Raw genomic sequence first — 21,396 nt, 5'->3', positions numbered from 1 at the left:
ATCGGGTGGGAAACTCCCCGAGCCGGGCCACCGCCTCGTCGTCCAGGTCCATCTCGAAGTCCATCTCGAAACCCGCGTCCGAGCCCCGCCGGCGACTCCCCCCGCTCGACGGCTCGCTCCCGCCACCCCCGCCCCCGCCGCCCCCACCGAAAAACTGGTGCGCGAGCGCGTCATCCGGGTGCAGCCTATCCTCGGGGTTCCACGTGACTATCCGCTCCACGAGGTCGCAGAACAGCACGACGTCGTGGACGTTGCTCAACCCGTCTGGCTGGGCGCTGCTGCCTCGGCCGGGGTCCTCGTGCGACGCGCCGACGCCGCCCGGGGGGATGGCGTCGTGGTGGATCCCGAGGGCGTGAAAGGGGAGAGTCGCGGCCGGGTCCGTGCCGGTGAGGTCGGTTCGACCGCCGCCGACGTCCTCACCCCGCCGCTCGCCGTGCCTGGAGAGCTCAAACTTGCGCGCAGCCGCGGCGATTATTCCCCGCAGGGGCCTGGATCCCGGAACGGGAACATCTCGTCCTCCTCCTCCTCCCGCTCCTCCTCCTCCTCCCGCTCCTCCTTCTCCTGCTCCTCCTTCTCCCACGAGGTGCGGGTAGTGCATCGAACGTTTCTCGGGCGGACACCGGTCGCGCATCCACCGTGGGACCGGCCCGAGCGCCTCGGCTATCTTCCCCAGCTGATCCCTCTCGTCCTTTCCGGGGAAGAGCGGCGTGCCGGCGTGCATCTCGACCAGGATGCAACCCAGCGACCAGGAGTCAATCTCGCTGCCGTACGGCAGCCCCAGGATGACCTCAGCGGCTCTGTAGAACCGCGACTGAACGTACGTGAAGTCCGGGGTGTCGCCCACGAGGCAACTGCTGCCAAAGTCGATCAGTTTCACCGCGCTTCGATCGGCAGAGACGAGGAGGACGTTTTCGGGTTTGAGATCACAGTGCACCACCCCGCGCGACCTCAAGAAGCTCAGCGCCGAGAGTATCTGCCTCGCGAACTTGCGTATGAGGCCGAGCGATACCCCTTTAAACGACGTGGATCGCAAAACATCGTAGAGCGAGTGCGAGAGCAGCTCGAAGACCAGGCAATGGAACCCGCCGTCGATGGGGCCGCCGCCGCCGCCTCCTCCCCTGTGCACAAACGCGTCGAGCATCGATACCACGTTGGGGTGCCCCTCGCGCCGCCGCCCGTCGCCGTCCACTTTACTCCCGCCGTTATTGTCCATCCCATTATTCCCGCCGTTATTCTCGAACGACCCACCGCCGTGCCCCCCCAGCGCCTTTAATATCTCCAGCTCTTTCGCCGCCTGCGCGTGAAACGCGTCGGACCTCTTCACAACTTTCAGCGCGACCCTTGTATCCGTCACGATGTCGTACCCGACCACGACCCTGGCGAACGACCCCTTGCCAATCACCCGCCCGACCGCGTACCTATCGTGGAGGATATCGCGCGACTCCGCGGAGGAGGCGAGCGCGCGCCACGTGGGATCCGCCTCGAGCCCGGCGCCGGCTGTGCCAGTAGTGCCGGCTTGGGCGGGATTCGACGATCGGAACCGACCGCCGCGAGGGGGCGTCGGGGGCGTCGTCCCGGGGCTCGGGCGCCGACCGCCCCGCGAGTGGTAGTACTTGCGGTTGATTCGTTTGTACACGTCTATGAGGTGCACGGTGCTGAGCTTACGAAGGGGGAACGCCTGCGCGCGGACGTCGCGAGGGGGAAACGGCAAATGTAATGAGTTTTATGCGGAATATTTTTTATGCGGTGCGGAAGATATGCGGGATAACGGTCTCGGTCGGCGGGAAGGTCGCGGGTGCGGGCCGTGAGAGGGGAATGGACGCTCACCTCAGAGGGCGTCGCCGCCGTCCAGAGTATCCGCTCGTGCGGGAGCGTCCCGCGCTCCGTGGATGACCCCAGAGATCGCGAGAGCGCGCCCTGCGGAGCCCCCGCGGTCCATCCCGAGGAATTCGACCCGGGCGAGCTTCCGTGTCGAACGCCCGACGGTGACGCCGAGCCGCCGCGGTCCATCCGCCGGGGAACCTCGATGGACCGTCCCTCGCGCGTATCGACCCGACTGGCGCCATCTGATTCCCTCGTCGCGGCCGCTTCGCCCTCCATACCTCCCCGGCGCGGCCCTCACAGACTCCAATGCGTGACGCGTCCTGCAAAGAGACGTTTGGTTACCCGGTGCCGTGCCGGTTCGCACGTTTTTCCGTCTCAGCGCCCGGGTCGGCCTGTCATAGCCCCAACAAGGGCACGTCCGAGCCACCCGCGGCGGATGTGCGACGAATGAGCGCTCGAGATACGGCGCCCCTGCCTCAGACCTACGCGCGTGCGCGGGCGCGAGTGTCCGGCGAGCACCGCCAGACATTCATTCCACTCAGCAAAAGTTGGAGTTTATTACGCGTTCGAGTTCGGCAGTTCGGATTTCTCAGTGGTTCTCAGACGACAGATTTTTCCACGTTGCGGGCGAGCAGCTTCCAGTTGGAACCAGGGGATCCAGCCACCGCCGGCAAAGCCAAATGCATCAGTTCGCTCCAACTAAATTCGCATACGAACGAAAAAAAAGTTCTAAAAAATTGACGCTTCCCTCCAACCATCCGCGTCCAACCGCCTCGCGTGCACGTCGTCGTACCCGAACCGCCTGGCGAAGCACTCCACCAAGCTGGCCTGCACCGCCTCGTGCTCCAGGCGTGTCCCGCACTCGCGCTCGAGCGTGGTCACCGCGCGCCCCTCCAACCCGCACGGCACGATGCGGTCGAACCACTCTAAACTGAGCGAGTGGTTCATCGCCAGCCCGTGCGACGCGATCCCTTGGCTTATTTGCACCCCCACCGCGCCGAGTTTCTTGTCCCCCGCCCACACCCCCGTCATCCCCGGCACGCGACCCCTCGCCCGAACCCCGAATCCCCGGGCGCAGTCGATCATCACGTCCTCCAAACCCTCCACGTACGCCCTCGCCCCGACTTTCGCTTCTCGCAAGTTCACGACGGGGTACATGACAAACTGGCCCGGGCCGTGGTAGGTGACGTCGCCGCCGCGCCGGGTTTTGTGCACCTCCGCGCCACACGCCCTCAGCTCGTCCTCGTCGGCGAGGATGTTGCGCTCGTTCGGGCGCTTGCCTATGGTGTACACGTGCTTATGCTGCGAGGGAGGCGGGTCAGGGTGATGAATTTAGAGTTGTTAGGGTTGAAAGAGGACGGGTCGAGACGGGTCCCCGGCGGCGGTTCGGCGCGCGGATGGCGTTCACCTGGAGAACGAGCAGCGTATCATGCACCGTGGACGCGCGGCGAGCGGCGTGGAGCGATTCCTGCGTCGGGAGAATCGAGTTTCCGTCAGCTTCGGCGGAGGAGGGGGAATCGCCCGGGAAAAAGTTTGCGGGTGCCCACTAATCCACGTCGAGCAGGGACGGCGCACCTGCATCGCCAGCCCATCGCTGTATCCGACGAGCCCGTTGAATATTCTCACGAGGAGGGTTCGAGGGTGCCGTCCCATCGGTCTGGCCCCTCCCGCCCCGCGCACCTCGGGTTGACACGCGCGAGAACCAAGAGCTAGTTACTGAAACCTCGTCAAAAATGTCAACACCGTGTTGAAATAAAAAATTCGTTGGCTAAAAAGTCTTCAAGTGACACGCCTCAAGCTGACGCCGCCGTCAGCTTCTCCTCCTCAAGCGGCAGCGACCCGTTCATCGCGCGCTCCACCGCGTCACCCACGAACCCACCGAACGGCGTGCACAGCTTGCAACCGCGCGGCGCGAAGATCCCACCCCCGGGCGCCAGCTTCGTCGCATCCTTCACCCTCGCCGCGTGAAGCCTGCAAGCCTTGAGCCACTTCTCCGCCATCACCTCCCCGAGCTCCTCGCTCTCGAGGAACAGGTTCATCTCAGCCTCGTGGAACGCGCTGCGCGCCCACGCGTTCCAGCTCCCCAAGCTCACCCTCTTGCGGTCCGCCACGCAGTACTTGGCGTGCACGAACGTGAACGGGTGCTTGTACGGCGCCGTCTCCGGATCGCCGCACCCGCCCGTCGCGTACTTGGGCTCGAAAGCCTCGCACTCGCCTCGCGCCTCCTCGTCCCGAACGTCCCACTCCTCGCGCGGACCGGTGAGGTACACCTCCGCGTCTGGGGCCGCCACGAGGAGCGCCCTCGCGCCCGCGATGAGGTCCGTCATCGGCGGCCTCAGGTCGCAGGAGAAGTGGGAGTTGAGGAGGAGTCGGACGCGGACGCCGCGGCGGGTGGCGCGAGCCAAAGCGTTGACGAGCGGGACGTGAAGCGCCGCAAAGCCCATGCACATGAGAAACTCCTCTTTCGCCGAGTCGATGAGGCCGATGACGCCGCGGAGGATGGCGTCCTCGCCCTGGGACCCCGGGCGGGACATGACGTCCACGAAACGCACGTTGCGCTCGTGCCATTGGAACGCCAAAGTCTCCTCCAGCGGGTGGCGCTCGTCCAAAGTTGGAACCGCGGCGGCGGGAGCGTCGCCAATCTGTTCGAGCACCCTCTCCTCGGCGGGGGTGATCGGGGTGCTGTGCCCCGCCGCGGCGGCGCGCGCGAGCGCCGCGGCAGCCGCCTGCGCCGCCGCCTCCTCCTCGTGCGCGGGAGTGACGGACACGTCCTCGCCCGTCTGCTCCAACCAAACCTTGGCAAAGTTGGCGTCGAGAGCCTCGGCGGCTTCCCCGTCGACGAGGCAGTCGCAGTCGTTGTTGCCGGTGGGCGCGGTGGGGAGCATGTTGGAGCCGCCGACGATGGCCAGGCGGCCGTCGACGCCGAACATCTTCATGTGGGACTTGATCGCGTGACCGTTGGTCTTGTCCGTCGCCTTGAAGAACGCGACGCGGAAGGAACCCGGAGGGCACGACTTGACCGCCTCGGGCAGCGTCCCGGTGTAAAAGTCGAGAAACTGCAGTCGCTGTTTGGCGCCCTGCGCGTACTTGGTCACGGGGCCCCAGAGTTTGGCCTTGACCAGCGCGGACTGCGCGGGAAGCGCGTCGAGGAGGAGCCTGACGCGCACGCCCCGCTTCGCCGCGTCCGGCAGCAGGTGCTTGACGACGTTGACGAAGGGCGCCTCGTTGGCGAAAAAGTAGCACGACATGATGTTCAGGTGCGACTTGGCGCCGACGATGGCCATGCGGACCAAACGCAGGTGCTCCTCGTAGGAACAGATGAGGCGGACGCTGCAGGTTGGCGAGGGCGCGAGGCCGAGCTTGCGCATCGCCGCCTCGGTCTCGTCGTCCTTCACCGGCCAGGGGCACTGGCCAGGGCCCGTGTACTTTGCCGCCCATCGCGCCGGGTCCACGCCTCGAAGCGTTCGCTGCGCCTCCTCGAGCATGAGGAGCTCGGCAGCCTCGTTCTCGAGCCTGAAGTAATCGCCGCAGGTCTGGTTGGTGCACACGCACCCACGCAGGTTAGCGACGCCGTTTTTGACGACGGAGGGGCAGAGCCTGTGGCGCATCAACGCGCCGACGGCTTGCTGCCGCGCGCGGGTGGCGCAGAGGCCCGCGAGGAGCACCTTGTGCCTGATGCGCTCGCGCGCGGTGAACTCGGGGAGGGGTCCGATGCACTCGCCGGCGGGCAGGCACTTGCCGGGGACCCTGACGATGTACTCGTCCTCGGGGACGACCGGCGGGAGCGTGAGGGTGACCTCGACGACGGAGGGAACCTCGGACGGGGGCACGTACTCGGTAACCGCGTCGGTAACCGCGTCGATCGACTCGACCTCGGTCGCCGCCCACGTGACGGAGACGCGAGGCGTCGCGGGCACGGAGGCGGACGCGAACGTCGCGACGTTGCCCTCCTGCTCGATTTCAACCTCTGCCTCGTCGGTGGCGAAAGTCACGAAGTTCTCGACGCTCTGGAAGGGCGACGGGTTGAAGGCGCCAACCGCGGGCATGGACGAGAGGTCGGCCGCCGCGTTTTCCTCGATGGTCGCGGGCACCTCGAGCACCGTGGTGGTGGTGGTGGTGGGAACGGCGGACGCGCCGGCGGCATCGCCGCCGGAGAGGAAGCCGGAGGCTTCCATGCGAAGTCGACCGGTTACTTGCGTGTGTGGTGGAGCGCGTGCGAGTATGACGCGAGCAACGCGGGCAGGCGGAGGGTCACGTTTCTTGGAATATGCCAAAAAATGAAACCGCTCGGGGGCGGAAAAAAGATTCCAATCGTATGGGAATCAGTTTGCAAAAAATGCACATTTGAAACGGCCGGCAACGCGTTTGATTCGGATGTTCTGCGACGCGTTTTCGTCGAGGTGCCGATCAGGCGCGGTGCCGATCAGATGTTTTCGGCCTTCCGCTGCAATCCGTGGTGACGCTAAACGTAATTTTCCGCGATGCGAACTGTTTGCCTGTGGCAACGATTTCTTTTCGGCGTCCTGGAGCGCGCTCAGTCGCGACACGCTAACAACCTCGAAAGGAGAGTCTTTTAGGTTTGGCAGAACGCGCGTCGTTCGTGGCGGTGCCCCATGCGAGCGGCGGCGTGTCTCCTGCACGGGGGAACTCCGCTGGCGGTGTCCATCCGCCAGTCCCTTGGGGCCGCGCGGAGGAATCCGGTCGCCGCCGGCTGGCCGTGCGTCCGGGGCCGCCGCAGAGCGTGGACTTCGGCATCTTCGTCGTCGTCGTCGTCGTCGTCGACGACCGCCTCGGCGCACGCGTCCCCGGCGCCTCCTCGGTCGGTGATGTTCGTGAGTTTCCTGTGGCCGGAGGCGAGCAGCTCCGCCGCGGGCGTCCGCACCGGCTCCCTGCTCCGCGCGTTCCAGCGGTGGGGCTGGCGCGTCCACTTCGTCGCGTGCGCGCGGCCAAACGAGCACGAGTCGATCCTCGCCGCGTCCGGGGTGGCGACGCACCACGTCCCGCCCAACCGCGGCGCCGAGTTCGAGGCGGCGCTCGCCGCCGCCAACCCCGACGCGGTGATCTTCGATCGGTTCATGGCCGAGGAGGCGTTCTCGTTCAGGGTGCGCGCGGCGTGCCCGGGCGCGGCGAGGATCCTCGACATGCAGGATCTCCACTCGCTGCGATACGCGAGGCAAGACGCCGTCAAGGCGGGCGTCGACGCTTCCACCGCGCGGCGCAAAGCTGCCAAGAGGAACCGCGGGGTGCCGACCGTGGGTGCCGACGGGGGTGCCGACACGCACGCGATCGAACACAACCTCGTGGAGGCGGCGATGGCGGCGGTGCCGGTCGCGGGCGACGACAAGCTCGCGCGAGAACTCGCTTCGGTGCATCGGTGCGACCTGACGATGGTGTGCTCGCCGACGGAGACCCGACTGATGCGCGACGTTTTCGGGGTTCCCGCGCGCAAGATGATCCCGGCGTCGTTCTTCTGCGACCTGCCCGAGGACGCGCGGACGGCCGCGCCCGGATTCGAACCCAGGCACGGCTTTGCCACCATCGGCACCTTTCACCATCCGCCCAACGTGGACTCGGCGCGGTGGCTCGCCGCGGAGGTCTGGCCGCTCATACGCCGGGAGCTCCCGACGGCGACGATGCGGGTGTACGGCGCGTACCCAACCGCGGCGATCGAGTCGTTGCACGCCCCGAAAGACGGGTTCCTCGTCGAGGGTTTTGCGCCCACCGTCGGCGGCGCGATGGACGACGCCAGAGTGCTGCTCGCGCCGCTGAGGTTCGGGGCTGGGATCAAGGGGAAGATCGTCGACGCGTGGATGAGGGGCCTGCCCGCGGTGACCACGCCGGTGGGGGCGGAGGGGATGGTCCCGGGCGTGGACGAGCTGTGGAGCCCCGCGGGGGGAGGGGGGAGGGAGACAGCGGCGGCGTGGGGGGGTCGGTGGGCTTCGACAACGGCGGCGGATATAGCGCGCGACGCCGTGGAGCTTCACGAGGATCGAACGGCGTGGGAACGCGCCAGGGCGACGGGGTTCGAGCTCGTGGAGGCGCTGTTCCCGGCGGAGCGTAACCTCGGGGCTGTTCGCGACGCGATCGAGGGGTTATTCGGGGCGAGCGAGAGGGAGGGGTGCGACACCGCGCTAGAGGAGTTGCGGCGGGAGGACTTCACGGGAGCCGCGCTGTGGCATCACAGCGTGAGGAGCACGGAGTACTTCAGCAGGTGGATCGAGATGAAGGAGACCGGGGGAGAGTCCGGAACCCCCGCGGCGGTCGAGTCAGAGGAGGAGGAGGGGGGGACGTGAGGTCCCGAGTAGTTCTTTTGCGCGATTCGTCTCAATTCATCTCGTCGCTTTTTTATAACCTTCGTATAATACCAACCCTTGAACAACAGACGGAACAATCAGTCGACGTCTTGCGCCTCGAATTGAACGCGCGGGGGCGGGCGCACGGCTCGTCTGGCCGCCGTCCTGGCCCTCGTCCTCGGCCGCGCGTTTTCCTCGGAGTCCGGGGAATCGTCCTCGTCGTCGGAATCGATCAGCTCGGGGGGTCCAGAACCATCTGAACTGTCGTCAGCATGCATGTCAGGATCATCCCCGGGCAGCATAGCCGCAGGGATACGCTGGTATAACCCAAATTCCCTGGCTCGTTGTCTCCAAACCTCGAAATCGTTCGGCTCCTCGTCCGATGAATCGCCGGAATCGGTGAGCCAGGAGCTGCCGTCGCTTTCCGAATCAAAGGAATCGTCCTCCTCCTCCTCCTCGCTCTCGTCATGCTCCTCCTCCTCCTCGCTCTCGTCGTCTTCGTCCTCTTCGCTCTCGTCGTCTTCATCCTCTTCCGACGCGAACATCCCCCTCATCGCGAACATTTCAACCAATCGATCGGTCGTAATCGCTTCCCCACTCGCAAACTCGGGGTTCTCCGCCATCATCTCGACAAACTCTTCCATGCTGGGCAATTCCTGGCCGGAGCTGAGGCGGTCCATGGCGACCCTACCAATCGCGCGCATCGCCTGCACAAACTCGGGAGGGACCCTCCTCCCTTGCGTTATCGCCTCGTGTACCGCCCTCCCCTCCTCGATGAGCTCCCTTGGCGCCCCCCTCTCCGCGGCGCTCGAGAGGGCGCTCGACAGCGCCGCGGCGAAATCAGGCCGATCACGGCCGAGGACCGGCGGTGTGGCCACGGACCCGTTTGCTCGGACCCGTCGGGTGTCCCGCATGAGCGCGCTCGAGGCGTCCTGGGCTCGGCGGTTGTTCTCGCTCTCCCGCCGCCTCTCCTCCTCCCGACGCGCCTCCTCCTCCTCCTCCTCGACGTCACCCTCGCCGATAACCTTCGTCCTGCAGTTGGGGCAGGTTCGCTCGTTGTGGAGCCAGCTCTCGAGGCACTCCACGTGAAATCCGTGGCCGCAGTCGAGCCTGCACAGCGTCTCCCCGGGCTCGTTCAGGGTGGTCATGCAGATGGTGCAGTCGGCGCTCTCCGGCTCCTCAAAGCCCGGGACGGCGCCGATTCCCTCGGGCGGAACCGTCAGGCAGCGCCTCTCCACGTCGCTCCGCGGCAGCCTCGACTCAAACTTTCGGCTCGCGTCGTCGAAGGCGCGGTACGCGATGTACATGCGATTTTCCGTCTGGTGTATCATCTCCACGATGGTCTTGTTGCACTCCTGGGCGTCGCGATCGGGGAGCTCGGAGAAGTTTATGGACCTCCAGAGCAGCGCGTACTGCCTGTGCATGAAGAGTCCGATGGCGGCGTGGATGTCGGCTCGCGTGCCGTTGTTCTCCCTGTCCGCGCTCACTGCGGCTTTCTTATCCTCGAAGGTGGCGAACTTGGCCTCCTTGATCAATCGCGTTCGCTCGCGGATCCTGCAGCACTCCGCCTCGCAGGCGAACATCAGCGTCTGCCACACCCGCCACCACACCCGCTCCCCGTCGACGAACTTGCCGTCGTGGTCCCGTAAGATCCGACCGAACGTCCAGCCGCGGCCGCCGGAGTTGTCGTCGTACACGTCGTCCTCCTCCCAACCGGCAAACGCCGCGTCGAGCCCACGGAACGGATCGGATTCCGCGTCACCGCCAGCCTCCTCGTCCGAATCGTCGGTGCTGATCAGGGAGGGAGGGCCGGAGTCGCCGCTCGATTCCTCGTCGGAGTCGACGAGCGACGGAAGCGAGGCGTGATCCTCCTCATCCTCCTCCTCCTCCTCGCCCTCGGACTCGGACATGTCCAACACGGGATGGCTCTGAAGCCCGTCGCCGTCGTCATCCTTCTCCTTCTCATCCTCGTCATCATCCGCCCTCGCCGGGCTGCCCCCCGGCGTACCCCTCTCGGACACGAACCTCTTGTGCGCCTCGATGATGGTGGACCTAACCCAAGCCTCGCGGTCCGCGAGGATGAGCCCACCAGCTTCTTTCTCCAGCCGCTCGCTCACGTTGACCTGGTCATCCACCCCGCTCGCGATTGCCAGCCAGCAATCGCGAGCCAGCCTCTCGATGAACTCCTGGAGCTTGCCCCGGATCGCGTCCTCGACGGTGACGACCCCAGCCGCCGCGTCGATTCCGACCCCCATCCGCTTCCTCGCCTCCTCGGCGATGACCTGCTGGTCCGTCATCCCGGGCCGCGGCGGGCGCTGAATCACCCACTCCACCAACCCAAAGGGCATGGAGTCCGGATCGAGCAGGTTTCGCGTGGACTTGCGCATGTTGACGAGGTGCGTGAACATCGTGTCGGTGGCGCCGGTGTTGCACCGGATGGTCTCCATCCCGTCAAAGACGAGCGGCAGACCCGCGCGCGCGACGCGCCACCGCGCCAGTCGAGCCACCCTGGCCTTCACCGCGTTAGCCATGCGAGTTATCCACGATATCTCTCCCGTCGCCTCGCGATGCAACGCCTCGCACGACGCCAGCCGCAGCGTGAACGTGTTTTCATCGCCCGCCTTTTGCCAGAAATCCTCCTCGGGCCTCACGAGCTGGCCAACCGTTCCGGAGATGACGCCGTCCGGCGAGATGGACCCGACGCACGAAGTCTCGGCGTCGGCGAAGGATAGCCCGAGGGATCCGTCCGGGCGTGTGTGGTCGTCGAGCTTGAGGTGGCACAGCTGTTCGTCTCCGTGCGCGGCGTGCGATACGACCCACACCTCGTCCCTCGCGTTCCACTCGACAACCTGGAACACGTACCCGGCGCTCGAGTCGGCGCCCATCGGGCCGGGGATGTTGATCTCGCCGACCCACAGGCGGCCGGGCCTGAACCACGCCCGGATGCCCTCCTTCTCGGATGATGGGACGTCCTCGTAGTCCGGCAGCGGGTTCTTGATATCCTTAAGGCGGCTGTTGTTGGCGTGGAGACGGGATCGAGGAAGCGCGGTCAGTGGATGGGCCGAGTCTGGAGACGGGCGGCGTCGCGTCTCTTCCTCTTCGCTTTTGAAGATTGGGATATGCGCGGGGTCGACGTAGGGGGCGTACACTCACGTCATGTTGATGGTGTTCTGCCGCATCACCTCCGTGAACACTGGTTGCGATAAAGGGGGTGTCCGGGTGCCGCCGCCGACGTGCGGTACCCCGCCCCGGATGGTCCACGCGCGCCCGCGTTGCGGGGGAGTGGACATCTCGTCGTAGTCTCACACGGTTGCCGAGATCCCCTTTCCCTCGGTTCTCTCCCTCCGGAGCGCGGATCAGTGCGCGCGAGACGGTCGGTCGCGGCGGCACCGCTTCAGCGTCTCGGACCCGAGCCGTCGAACTCTCGGCTTCGACGGGCGCGATGCGATCGATAACACCCGGAGGCGGCGGAGCCTCGAACCCGCCAATTGACAAGTCGCCTCCGACCGTGAACAGAAAAGCTCCCGCCTCCAGCTTCCCGCCTCGTCGGATTCTTCGACTTCGCTCTGCAATCGCACAGCGGCGCAGTTACGGTTTCTGAAAAATTAGCATCTTGCAACGGTAAAACAGACAGATCTTAACCCCAAATATGATTTTGGAATCGTGTGTCATCGCCCCCTGCCTGCTGCCAGCAACATCAAGCTCTATCCACTTTGCCCGAATCCTTTAGGTCGTAGGGTTGGCGGCGAGTGGGAAGGCACTAGTGCACACTCCAGGTCGTCGATAGGCGGTTGAAGAGTACAATGTCCGCGATCCTTCGCAACCGTGCCGTGAAGCAGGCGCTCTCCGGCGCCTACGCGGGCTATGCCCGCGGCTTCGCCTCCGTCCCCGACGTCATGGTGAGCGCACGGGCGCCGAAGCCGCTCGCCGGATTACTTTACCCCTCCGCGCCTGTACTTTTTCCCAAGATCGCGCTTCCATCTCCTTCCAACGCCCCTCGTTCGACCCGTCCGCCGATGCTGATCGCGCTCCCCTTCCCGCATCCTACCCCTTCCCATTAATAGCGCGCCGCCGTGGTGCGCGAGACCGGCCCCTCCAGCGTGATGAAGGTCGAGCACGACTACCCCGTGCCCAAGCTCCAGCCCGGCGGCGTCCTCGTCAAGAACAAGTACTCCGGCATCAACTTCATCGACACCTATCACCGCAGCGGCCTGTACAAGCGCGAGCTCCCCTTCATCGGCGGCCAGGAGGGCGGCGGTTTCATCGCCGCCGTCTCCCCCGAGGCCGAGGCCCAGGGCGTCAAGGTGGGAGACCGCGTCGCGTACTCTTCCGTCTTCCAGACCTACGCAGAGTACACCGCCGTGCCCGCCAACAAGGTTGTCACCGTGCCCGAGGAGGTGCCCCTCGACGTGGCGGTCTCCTGTGGGGTCCAGGGCATGACCGCGCACTACCTCACGCACAGCGCGCACGCGGGGCTCGTCAAGCCCGGCGAGTGGATGCTCATCCACGGCACCGGATCCGGCACCTGCCAGTGGGCGGCGCAGATGGCCAAGCTCCGCGGGTACAAGGTGATCGGCACGTGCTCCGAGTCGAAGCAGGACATCGCCAGGGCCACCGGCGTGGACGAGCTCATCGTGTACAAGGAGGCGCAGGGAACCTCGTACGAGGATTACACCTCCGTCGACCTCGTTCCCAAGGTTATGGAGATCACCGGCGGCGAGGGTGTCAAGGCGGTCATCGACGGCATCGGCCTCGCCACCTGGGAGACCTCCATCGAGGTGCTCGCGAGGCGCGGCATCTTCGTGTCGTTCGGCAACGCATCCGGCGCCGTGCCCGCGTTCCCCCCGCTCAGGTTCATCAACAAGTCCGGGTTCCTCACCAGGCCCAAGCTTAACGATTACACCGTGACCCGCGAGGAGCTCATGTCCCGCGCCAACGACATCTACGGCTGGCTCGCCAAGGGCGAACTCAAGGTGGTGGTGAGTACTTCACCCGCGTTTTCCCGGTTCCCACTTCGGTTCCCACTTATTTCCCCGACTCGGCCCGCGGCGCATCGTTGCCGATGAGACAAACTCTCGGTTGCAATCGTGGTTACACATGCGCACACAACCAACAACATTAAACAGTCGTTTGAGGCTTCGACGCGCCCCTTCGCAACGCACGTTACGCTCTCCCGACCCGGCGCACTCGCCCCCTCCGAACAAGTCTCACCCTCCGAACCCCACCCCGTCGCAGGTCGACCGCTGCTTCCCCCTCGAGCAGGCCAAGGAGGGCCACGACTACCTCGAGGCTGGTAAGTCCCGCGGCAAGGTGCTCTACGAGATCTAAAATTCAAAATTCATTAATACGATTGCCGGTGGCGCCTTGACAGCCTTGGCGCCACGCGTGCGGCTTGTCAATAAAAGATCAACTTACTCATTACAAGGAAACGTTTACACGTCTCGAACCCCAACCAGGGCCAGACACAAATAATCGAGCGACGCCCATCCCGCCGCGCGCACCCCCGAAACAACCCCCGGACGACTTACTCATCGGGTTATCCGGTCAGTTGTAGGTATCTCCCCAGCGGACGTTGTACCTGCTGGCGAGGTAGTGCGCGCCGATTGGACCGCGCGATCCGTACGGGTAGAGCTCCGGCGCCATCTGATCGTCCTCGATCGTCTTCAGCAGCGGCGTGAACAGCTTCCACGCCTCCTCCAGTTCGTCGTTGCGGATGAAGAGCCTCTTGTCTCCCTGCACCACGTCGAGGATGAGGCGCTCGTACGCATCCGGCAGGTTAGCCTCCGAGAACTTGGTCTTGTACTGGAGGTCGAGGTCGGTCTGGTCGAGCCTCATGCCGAGGCCGGGGATCTTGGAGTTGAGGCGGAGGTAGATGGACTCGTCGGGCTGGATCCTGATCACGAGCTCGTTCGAGTTCATCTCGCTCGCGGAGCCGAGTTGTTTCTTGTAGAGCTTGCCGGGCGCGTGGTGAAACTGAATGCGAATCTCGGCTTGGCGCTTGTGCAGAGCCTTGCCAGCCTTCATGAGGAAGGGCACGCCGTCCCATCGCGCGTTGTCGATGAACAGGGCCATCGCCGCGAACGTGGGGCACTTACTCCCGGGGGGCACGGTCTCGTCGTCGAGGTACCCGGGGAGCTGCTTATCCCCGTCTCTCCTGCCCTTGTACTGACCCAGCACGACGTTGTCCATCTCGATGGGTCGGATGCATCGAATCACCTTGACCTTCTCGTCGCGGATGTCCTCGGCGTCCAGACTCGCGGGTTCCTCCATGGCGAACAGCGCCATGACCTGCAGCAGGTGGTTCTGCATGACGTCGCGAATGATGCCGTAGTTGTCAAAGTACCCGCCGCGGCCCTCGGTGCCAAAGTTCTCGGAGAAGCAAATCTGCACGTTGCGGATGTACGCCCGGGACCAGAGGGGTTGGAACATGATGTTGCTGAAGCGGAGGACGGTGATGTTCTCGATGAGCTCCTTGCCGAGGTAGTGGTCGATGCGGTAGGTGTTCTCCTCGGCGAGAACCTCCGCGAGGCTCGAGGTGAGCTCCCTGGACGATTCCAGATCCCGCCCAAACGGCTTCTCGACGATCACCCTCGTCTCACCCGTGGAGGAGCTGCACTCCCTCGCCGCGTTCTGCGCGACGGGCACGAAGATGGAGGGCGGGATGGAGAGGTAAAAGATCCGCATGGCCTTCTTCCCCATCTTGGCCTCCTCCGCCGCCATCGCCTGGTCCAGCGCCTTGAAATCCTTCGGGTCGTCGTAGAGCCCCGAGACGTAGTGCATCCGTTCGAGGAAGGACTCGATGACGTCGTCGCAGTTGCCCGCGGCGCTGATACGGCACGGGAGGGACTCCCGGATCTTCTCCTTGAACTCCTCGTTGGTCATCTTGCTCCGCGCGTAGCCAAACACCCGCACGTTCTCCGGAAGGTGGCGATCGTAGTAGAGCGAGAAGATGGCGGGGAGCACCTTTTTCTTGGCGAGATCGCCCGACGCGCCGAAGACGCAGATGGACAGCGACTCGCCCTTGGCAGCGCTCTTGGCGATGTCCGCCAGGGACTCGTCGTCGGTGAGCTCTGGGAACGTGGCGGCCGCGTGGACCGCGACGGACGATCGGCGATGCGATCGCGCGGGGCGGCGGGACGCCGTCCTCGCAGCCTCGAACCTCACGCCCGGGGCCCCGCCGGCCCGGTGGTGGTTGCTCGCCATGAAACGACGGTTCGCCGGTTGGGCGCGGCGCGCGGGGGGGGGCGCCACGCGCGCCACGCGCGCGCTGACCGCGGCCATGGCGCTCTCTTAGAGCTCCGGTGACCCTGTGTAGTGCGACGACGTGCGTGCGTGCACGTGCGTGCTTGATGTGGGGCCCCTCGCTGGGCCGCCGAGTGACAAATAATCGAGTGACCGTCATCCCTTGCCGGGCTTTTCGCGCGAGCGCGGCGAGATCTTTCGACGGCTTTCGCTTTTCGCCGTCAAATTCGCCAAATTCGCGCTTGACCGAGTCGGTTGAAACCACGAGTCGAAACCCGTGGACGAACCTTGATCGACTCGGGCAGATATTTTCACCCGGCAAGAGACCGCCAAACGCGGACGACCCCGACGGCCGGAAGTGGCCAGGGGGTGCCAAAAACAGGCACGCACCGGCGCCGGTCGGGATCCTCGGAGTCAGCGCCGCCGTGGCACGACCGGGGTACCCGACGCGCGATGCCGGTGGTGAGTGGGATCGAGCTGTCCGACGCGGACCTCGCGGCCTTCCGCGAGGTCTTCGACCTCGTCGACAAGGACAAGAGCGGCGCCATCGAGACGGAGGAGGTGGAGGAGCTGACGAAGCTCTTGGGTCTGGACCTGACCAGGGACGAGGTGGAGCTGCTCGTCAGGGAGATTGACAAGGACGGAAACGGCGAGGTGGACTTCGAGGAGTTCCTGCTGGTGATGGCGGGCGGGGAGAGGAAAGGGCGGTGCGGGAAGAAGGACATGCTCCGGTCCTTCAGGACCTTCGCCGACAAGTCGCTCCCGCACGGGCTCATATCCACGAGGGCCCTCGTCGACGCGCTGGTCAAGTACTGCGCGGAGGACGGCGGGTTGACCTTCGCGCGGGCCAAGACGCTGGTGGATCAGCTCAAGGCTGACGAGAACGGAAACATCGACTACCTCGACAAGGTGAACGCGCTCATGCCCATCGGATGAGACGCGAGGCGGGCGCCGAGTCACGCACGCCGCGACCCCTCGGCTCCCGAGGGCACCGCGAAAACGCCCAGGTCGTCGTTCGCCCGCTCCCGACCGACGCGACGTCAGACTCGCGCTCGCCCGAGGCGGCGCACACACGTGGGTCGGGATAAATGTTCTTCGACCAGGCATCCGCCGCGGAGGTACGCGCCGCCGCGGACCCCTCCGACGCGGGCTCGCACTGGCGCAGGGAGAAGCTCAAGGATCTCGTGTGGCGCGCCAAATGCCTCCACGTCCACGACAGGCCCGAGTTCGCGGAGGCCATCGAGCAGCTCAAGGCGCTCACCGCCCAGGTCGAGCACATCGCGCACGCGCAGGCCCAGCCGACGTACAAAACCCCGTGGTGGATGGACGGCGAGTACGACGATACACGCGCGGAGGAGCACAACGATCGCGGGGTGGCGCTGCAAAAGCAAAAGAAACACGACGACGCCTTCGACGAGTTCACCGAAGCAATCAGGCTCGCCCCGTCCAGGGCCGTGTACCACGCCAACCGCGCCGCCGTCGCGCTCAAGCTCGGGAGAGACGCGTGCGCCGCTTCCGACGCGTTACGCGCATGCGAACGCGACCCGAACCACGTCGCGGCGCACGTCCGAGCGGCGAGGGCGACGCTTCGGATGACCGACGGCGACGCCGAAGAATCGCTTCGTCTCTTTGAACGCGCCTTGGTCCTCGACCCGGGGAACGTCGCCGCGTCGCGCGGCAAGGCGGACGCGTCCGCCGCCGCGGGGGCCGCGCGCGCCGAGCGCGCCGCGCAGACGGAACGCGCCCGGCGGGGCGAGCGGGACCCGCTGCCGCCGCCGTCCGATTGGCCGACCCCTGCCGAAGCCGCGGATTCGCTCCTCGCCGCGACGGAGACGGTTCGGTTCAACCCGCGGATGGAGGGTCCACGCACGGCACTTTGCGAAGCCTTAGTGCTCTGCGGTAGGCTGGCGGCCGCGGAAGAGACGAGCGCTCAGCTGGCGGCGGACAGCGCCGATCGCGCGTACCTCGCGGCGGAGATCGCGTGGAGGCTCGGCGGTTTGCGCGCCGTCGACGGGACAATCGCACAGCTGGCGCTCGTCGATAAACCGGCTAAGAAGATCGTCGAGCTCGGCTCCAGGCTCGCGAGGCTCAAGGAACTCGCGGACCGCGGCGAGGCGGACGTGGCGGACGGCCGGTACGCGTCCGCGGAACGCGCGTTCACCGCCGCGCTGCGGCTCCGGGATCAGCGCCGGCTGTGGGGCCCGGGGAGCGCGGGCGGCGGCGAGCCGTATCCCAACCGGTGCCGAGCCGATCTGCTTCGCGCGCGGGCGCTCGCGAGGCTCGACGGGTTCGGGTACGACCGGCAGGGTGCCGAGGGGGGTGCCGAGTGGGACGACGACGACGACGACGACGACGACCGGCGCTTCGATCCCGAGGATGACCTCGAGGAGTGCGTCGCCATCGACCGCGGCGACGTGGAGGCGTGGAGGATCCTCGCCGACGTCTCGAGGCACGGCGGCGACGTCGAGCGAACGTTCCTGAGGCTACGCAAGGCGCAGCAGGCGGCGCCGCACGACGCGAAGATCGCCCGGGAGGTGTTCGCCGCGGCCAGAGCGGTAAAGGCCGAGGCGGACGGCGGGACGTACGAGGGGCTACCGCGGGGCGTCGGCGGCGGCGCGATGGACAAACGACCGGGTTCGTTTTACAAAATCCTGGGCGTCTCGTCCGCGTCCAATGCGAAGCAGATTCGTCGAGGGTACCGCAAAGCCGCCGGCAGGTGGCACCCCGACAAGTGGCAGCACGAGGGCGGCGAGTCTCTGGCCAGAGCCGAGGCGGAGTTTCGAAGGGTATCCGCGGCGTACGAGGTGTTGGGGAACCCGTCGCAGCGCAGAGCGTACGACTCCGACCCAGCGCGGTTCGAAGCGTCGCTCTGAGACGTTTAACTTTTACGAAGGTAACAAGCCGAAAGCGTTGAACGAATCACGTCCCACCCGGTCGCGTCCCGAACGCTGCGCCCGATCAGCCGATGCCCCGCGACTCCATGTAGGCGAGCACCTTCTCCGCGCGTCTGCTTTCCCCCGAAGACTCGAACGTCTCCAGAAGCTTCCAGCAGGCGCTCTCCGTGGGCGCCGCCCCCGCGGCGAGCGAGTCGATGAAGACGCCCTCCGCCGAGGATGGCATCCGGAGCCTCGCGCACAGCGACAGCATCGTCTCGAAGACATCCGGGGGCACGACGCCGTCGGGCACGGCTTTGAGCTCGGCGTAGGCGGCCTGCGCGGGCTTGTACTCGCCCGCGTCGCACGCGCGTCGCACGGCTTCCGCCAGCTCGGCGACCCTGGGCGCGGCGGCTCTCTCCCGCAACTCCCTCATCCTGACGGCCTTCTCCTCGTCGGTGAGCGCCTTGCCGCGGTCCGTCGCCGCGACGGTCCTGCGCCGCACCGCGGGTTTACTCTTCGTCGTGGGCGCGGGCGCGTCGCCGCCTCCCGCGTCGGGCCTCGGAACCCGCCTCGGGACCCTGGCCGGCCGCTTGGGTCTCGATCCGTTTCCCGCATCCTCTTTCCCAACTGACGCGTCGCACCGGGTCGCACGGGTCCATCGCGTCGTCGGACCGGACGACGAACATCGCGACGCGGCGCATCGTCGGCGCGCGTGCGTTCCGGTAGCGCCGACGGGGGCGGTCAGCGCGCGTGACATCCCCGACCGGCCCCGTGACGCGCGCCTCCGACAGTGCCCGAGCGGACGCGAAAGTCGACTAATCTTATGCAACTAACAACGAGGTTTACGTCCAAGTCGTCTTTGTCGAAGTTCGTCGCCGCATTCGTAGACTAACTTTCGGCTAAGATCCTACACCTGTGCGACTCGTCACTCGTCCTCCCCAACCTCGCCGCCCTTCCGCGGAACGTCGTCGTCCAAACCGGCGTCTTCCCGCGACCGCTTCGCCGCCGCCGACGTCAGCGACATCTCGTACAGCGTGTTCTCAACCTTCTTCAGCGTGTACTTCAACGAGTCGTACTTCTTACGCAGGGCGCCGTTGCGAAAGTCAAACTTGAGGAAGATGCCCATGAGTGAATCCACGATCTCCCTGCACTTGTTCACAGCTGTGACGTCCCTCACGGTGGCTTTGGCGACGCAAAATCTGTTGAGCTCGCCGGTGAAGTCCAAGACGCCTCCGAGGTACTCGTCGCGATCGCATCGCGCGAGGTCGGGGTGGGTGCTCGGGGGCACCGCGCCGTGTTTGATGAAGTGCGCGAAGACCACGGCTTCTGCGTACTCCTCCAGCCCGCCCGAGTAGGACCCCCCGCGCAGGGGCGGGTTCGCGGACACGATGGGAAGGAGCTCGTCGGCGACGGCCGCCGCGGTGGCGATCTGCGCGTCCGCCTTGTCGATCTCGCCGCGGTGCAGGCAGTAGATGGCCACCTTCGAGGCCTTCGTGATGTCCCTCGCGCGCTTGATGACGGTGTCCCGCTGCTCGTCGTACGTGGTCATGGCCTCTCTCAACGCTTCAAAGTCGCCCTCGTCCACCCACGAGGCCGTCGTCGTCATGTTGGTCGTCGAGATCGCGCTGCGCACGCGGCGAGTGCGAACCCGTCGCGAGTGATGAGCGGCACCGGCGCGGGCGCTCCGGGGACTGACACGGAGCTGAGATACGGCGGCGCTGAGTCGAGCGACCGCGAGCATGGAAGGGGTGCGCCTCCTTGTGACTCCTTGTGCCGGTGACCTGGCTAGTAGCACGAAGTGACGCAAACTTGGAGCTGACGTCGGATTGATGATTAGTCCACTTTTCGACGCTCGCGGCACGGCGACGATGAGCCCCAAGGCGATGCTGAGCGGGCTGACCGGGCAGGTGGCCAAGCCGTGGTTCCCTCTCGTCATCCTGGTCCTCTCCCTGGCCAACGTTTTCATCGTCTTCCTCAGCGGAGGCGTCACGGCGCTGTTCGTCAGCACGTGCGCCGCGAGGGGTCGTAAGGGGTTCATGGTCGCCGCGGTGTGCAACGCGCTGGGGGCGCTGCTCGGGTACTGGATCTTCGGCGAGATCGTGGAGCGCAACGGCACCGACTGGGTGAAGGCGCAGTACCCCGACGTGTTCGCCTCCGACAACTGGCAGAGGGTGCAGGACGCCATGCGAGCGTGGGGATGGATCGGGGCGGTGGCGATATCCGCGGCGCCCGCTCCGCTGCACCCGCTCGTGGTGTTCGGGGCGCTGACCGGGGTGGGCAGGTGGGTGATGCTCAGTGCGGTGTTCTTTGGGAGGCTGATTAAGTACGCCGGGTTCGGGTTCGTCGCCACCGCGGCGCCAGGGACGTTCCGATGGGCGGCGAAGGGCAAGAGGGAATAGCCTTTCTCAAAATACGCAGACTACATTGCACCTTCAAATGAGTTTCCCTTTTTTTCACACTGACCTTCCATACAAGTCGACAGCGAACTGTCCGCCACTCGCGTCCCGTGGTGCCGTCCCGTGGACGGGCGGGAAATAAAATAAAAGAGGCCGCCGTTTCCTTCCGAGGAGACAGGACTTGTCGACTGGTCTGCGGGCCGTCGATCCGGGACTCGATCGTCGGAACACCCCCGGCGCACCCTCTCCGACTCGCCAAGGGAACAAAGTCGATTCCGCGGACGTCGCACGACGCAGCGAGGCCGACGTTTCGGTGACCTCAGGTGCGCTTTTCTCCGCCGCATTCTCAGATCGCGGGGTGCCGGGGACGCGTAATGCGCGACGCGCGCGAGCCGATCTGTCGCAGGGTGCATCGAGGAGGTCCGATTACATCGCACGACGGTGGCTGGACCTTGAATTCGCCCTCGCGACCGAAGTCTCGACCTCGCGGCCGCCCTCGCTCCTCGGTTCCGGGTGCAGCCTTCACGCGACGATCCAAGGCTGCACGGCCGCGCAATTTTTCCCTACAAAAGCCCGGCGCGCGTCGGACGACCTGGCCATTGCGTGGCGCGCAGCGCGAGGTCCGACGAGATCCGAGCCGGAAGCGCCCCGGGCTGCCTTCCCCCGCGGTGATCCGTCGACTGTTCGCACGCGCGCTCGTCAGATCTCTCGGTTTTCCCCGCCCGCGCGCTCGCCCATCACCCGACGCGTCACCGCACGGATCCC

At 65.9% G+C, this 21,396-nt stretch overlaps 12 protein-coding genes across 12 annotated transcripts; 5 read left to right on the top strand and 7 right to left on the bottom strand.

The window, feature by feature from the left end:
- Positions 1 to 646: 646 nt before the first annotated feature.
- Positions 647 to 1,141, bottom strand: MICPUN_85999 (predicted protein; the record flags this gene model as incomplete). Its single annotated transcript, XM_002508463.1, has 1 exon — positions 647 to 1,141. A coding segment is annotated over one exon (495 nt), but the record flags the coding sequence as incomplete, so codon positions are not given.
- A 1,374-nt stretch (positions 1,142 to 2,515) lies between these two features.
- MICPUN_109040 (predicted protein) lies at positions 2,516 to 3,500 on the bottom strand. Its single transcript, XM_002508462.1, has 3 exons — positions 3,400 to 3,500; positions 3,233 to 3,292; positions 2,516 to 3,126 (listed from the first exon to the last, which is right to left on the bottom strand). The coding sequence occupies exons 1-3, from the start codon at positions 3,475 to 3,477 to the stop codon at positions 2,554 to 2,556; spliced, it is 711 nt and encodes a 236-aa protein (XP_002508508.1). The 5' UTR covers positions 3,478 to 3,500; the 3' UTR covers positions 2,516 to 2,553.
- A 117-nt stretch (positions 3,501 to 3,617) lies between these two features.
- On the bottom strand, positions 3,618 to 5,999 carry MICPUN_61965 (predicted protein; the record flags this gene model as incomplete). Its single annotated transcript, XM_002508461.1, has 1 exon — positions 3,618 to 5,999. One exon carries the CDS (start codon positions 5,997 to 5,999, stop codon positions 3,618 to 3,620), a length of 2,382 nt encoding a protein of 793 aa, XP_002508507.1.
- A 438-nt stretch (positions 6,000 to 6,437) lies between these two features.
- On the top strand, positions 6,438 to 8,117 carry MICPUN_85686 (glycosyltransferase family 4 protein; the record flags this gene model as incomplete). Its single annotated transcript, XM_002508735.1, has 3 exons — positions 6,438 to 7,067; positions 7,170 to 7,682; positions 7,734 to 8,117. 3 exons carry the CDS (start codon positions 6,438 to 6,440, stop codon positions 8,115 to 8,117), a joined length of 1,527 nt encoding a protein of 508 aa, XP_002508781.1.
- Positions 8,118 to 9,136: 1,019 nt separating this feature from the next.
- MICPUN_74929 (predicted protein) lies at positions 9,137 to 9,289 on the bottom strand (the record flags this gene model as incomplete). Its single annotated transcript, XM_002508460.1, has 1 exon — positions 9,137 to 9,289. A coding segment is annotated over one exon (153 nt), but the record flags the coding sequence as incomplete, so codon positions are not given.
- A 2,931-nt stretch (positions 9,290 to 12,220) lies between these two features.
- On the top strand, positions 12,221 to 13,445 carry MICPUN_102719 (predicted protein; the record flags this gene model as incomplete). The annotated part of the gene is made up of 2 exons (XM_002508734.1): positions 12,221 to 13,096; positions 13,353 to 13,445. The coding sequence occupies 2 exons, from the start codon at positions 12,221 to 12,223 to the stop codon at positions 13,443 to 13,445; spliced, it is 969 nt and encodes a 322-aa protein (XP_002508780.1).
- Positions 13,446 to 13,661: 216 nt separating this feature from the next.
- On the bottom strand, positions 13,662 to 15,320 carry G6PDH (glucose-6-phosphate dehydrogenase (G6PDH) chloroplast precursor; the record flags this gene model as incomplete). The annotated part of the gene is made up of 1 exon (XM_002508459.1): positions 13,662 to 15,320. The coding sequence occupies one exon, from the start codon at positions 15,318 to 15,320 to the stop codon at positions 13,662 to 13,664; it is 1,659 nt and encodes a 552-aa protein (XP_002508505.1).
- Positions 15,321 to 15,860: 540 nt separating this feature from the next.
- Positions 15,861 to 16,041, top strand: MICPUN_74694 (predicted protein; the record flags this gene model as incomplete). Its single annotated transcript, XM_002508733.1, has 1 exon — positions 15,861 to 16,041. A coding segment is annotated over one exon (181 nt), but the record flags the coding sequence as incomplete, so codon positions are not given.
- A 1,936-nt stretch (positions 16,042 to 17,977) lies between these two features.
- MICPUN_85945 (predicted protein) lies at positions 17,978 to 18,232 on the top strand (the record flags this gene model as incomplete). Its single annotated transcript, XM_002508732.1, has 1 exon — positions 17,978 to 18,232. The coding sequence occupies one exon, from the start codon at positions 17,978 to 17,980 to the stop codon at positions 18,230 to 18,232; it is 255 nt and encodes an 84-aa protein (XP_002508778.1).
- An 85-nt stretch (positions 18,233 to 18,317) lies between these two features.
- MICPUN_61958 (predicted protein) lies at positions 18,318 to 18,992 on the bottom strand (the record flags this gene model as incomplete). Its single annotated transcript, XM_002508458.1, has 1 exon — positions 18,318 to 18,992. One exon carries the CDS (start codon positions 18,990 to 18,992, stop codon positions 18,318 to 18,320), a length of 675 nt encoding a protein of 224 aa, XP_002508504.1.
- A 104-nt stretch (positions 18,993 to 19,096) lies between these two features.
- On the bottom strand, positions 19,097 to 19,992 carry MICPUN_109037 (predicted protein). Its single transcript, XM_002508457.1, has one exon. The coding sequence runs from the start codon at positions 19,974 to 19,976 to the stop codon at positions 19,161 to 19,163; it is 816 nt and encodes a 271-aa protein (XP_002508503.1). The 5' UTR covers positions 19,977 to 19,992; the 3' UTR covers positions 19,097 to 19,160.
- Positions 19,993 to 20,103: 111 nt separating this feature from the next.
- MICPUN_61956 (predicted protein) lies at positions 20,104 to 20,634 on the top strand (the record flags this gene model as incomplete). The annotated part of the gene is made up of 1 exon (XM_002508731.1): positions 20,104 to 20,634. The coding sequence occupies one exon, from the start codon at positions 20,104 to 20,106 to the stop codon at positions 20,632 to 20,634; it is 531 nt and encodes a 176-aa protein (XP_002508777.1).
- Between the last annotated feature and the right edge of the window lie 762 nt (positions 20,635 to 21,396).

The sequence above is a fragment of the Micromonas commoda genome, chromosome 10 (genome assembly GCF_000090985.2).
Source record: "Micromonas commoda chromosome 10, complete sequence".
Classification (NCBI taxonomy): Eukaryota; Viridiplantae; Chlorophyta; class Mamiellophyceae; order Mamiellales; family Mamiellaceae; genus Micromonas; species Micromonas commoda.
The sequence above is the reverse complement of the archived record's forward strand: the minus strand, read 5'-3'. Positions and strand labels throughout refer to the sequence as shown.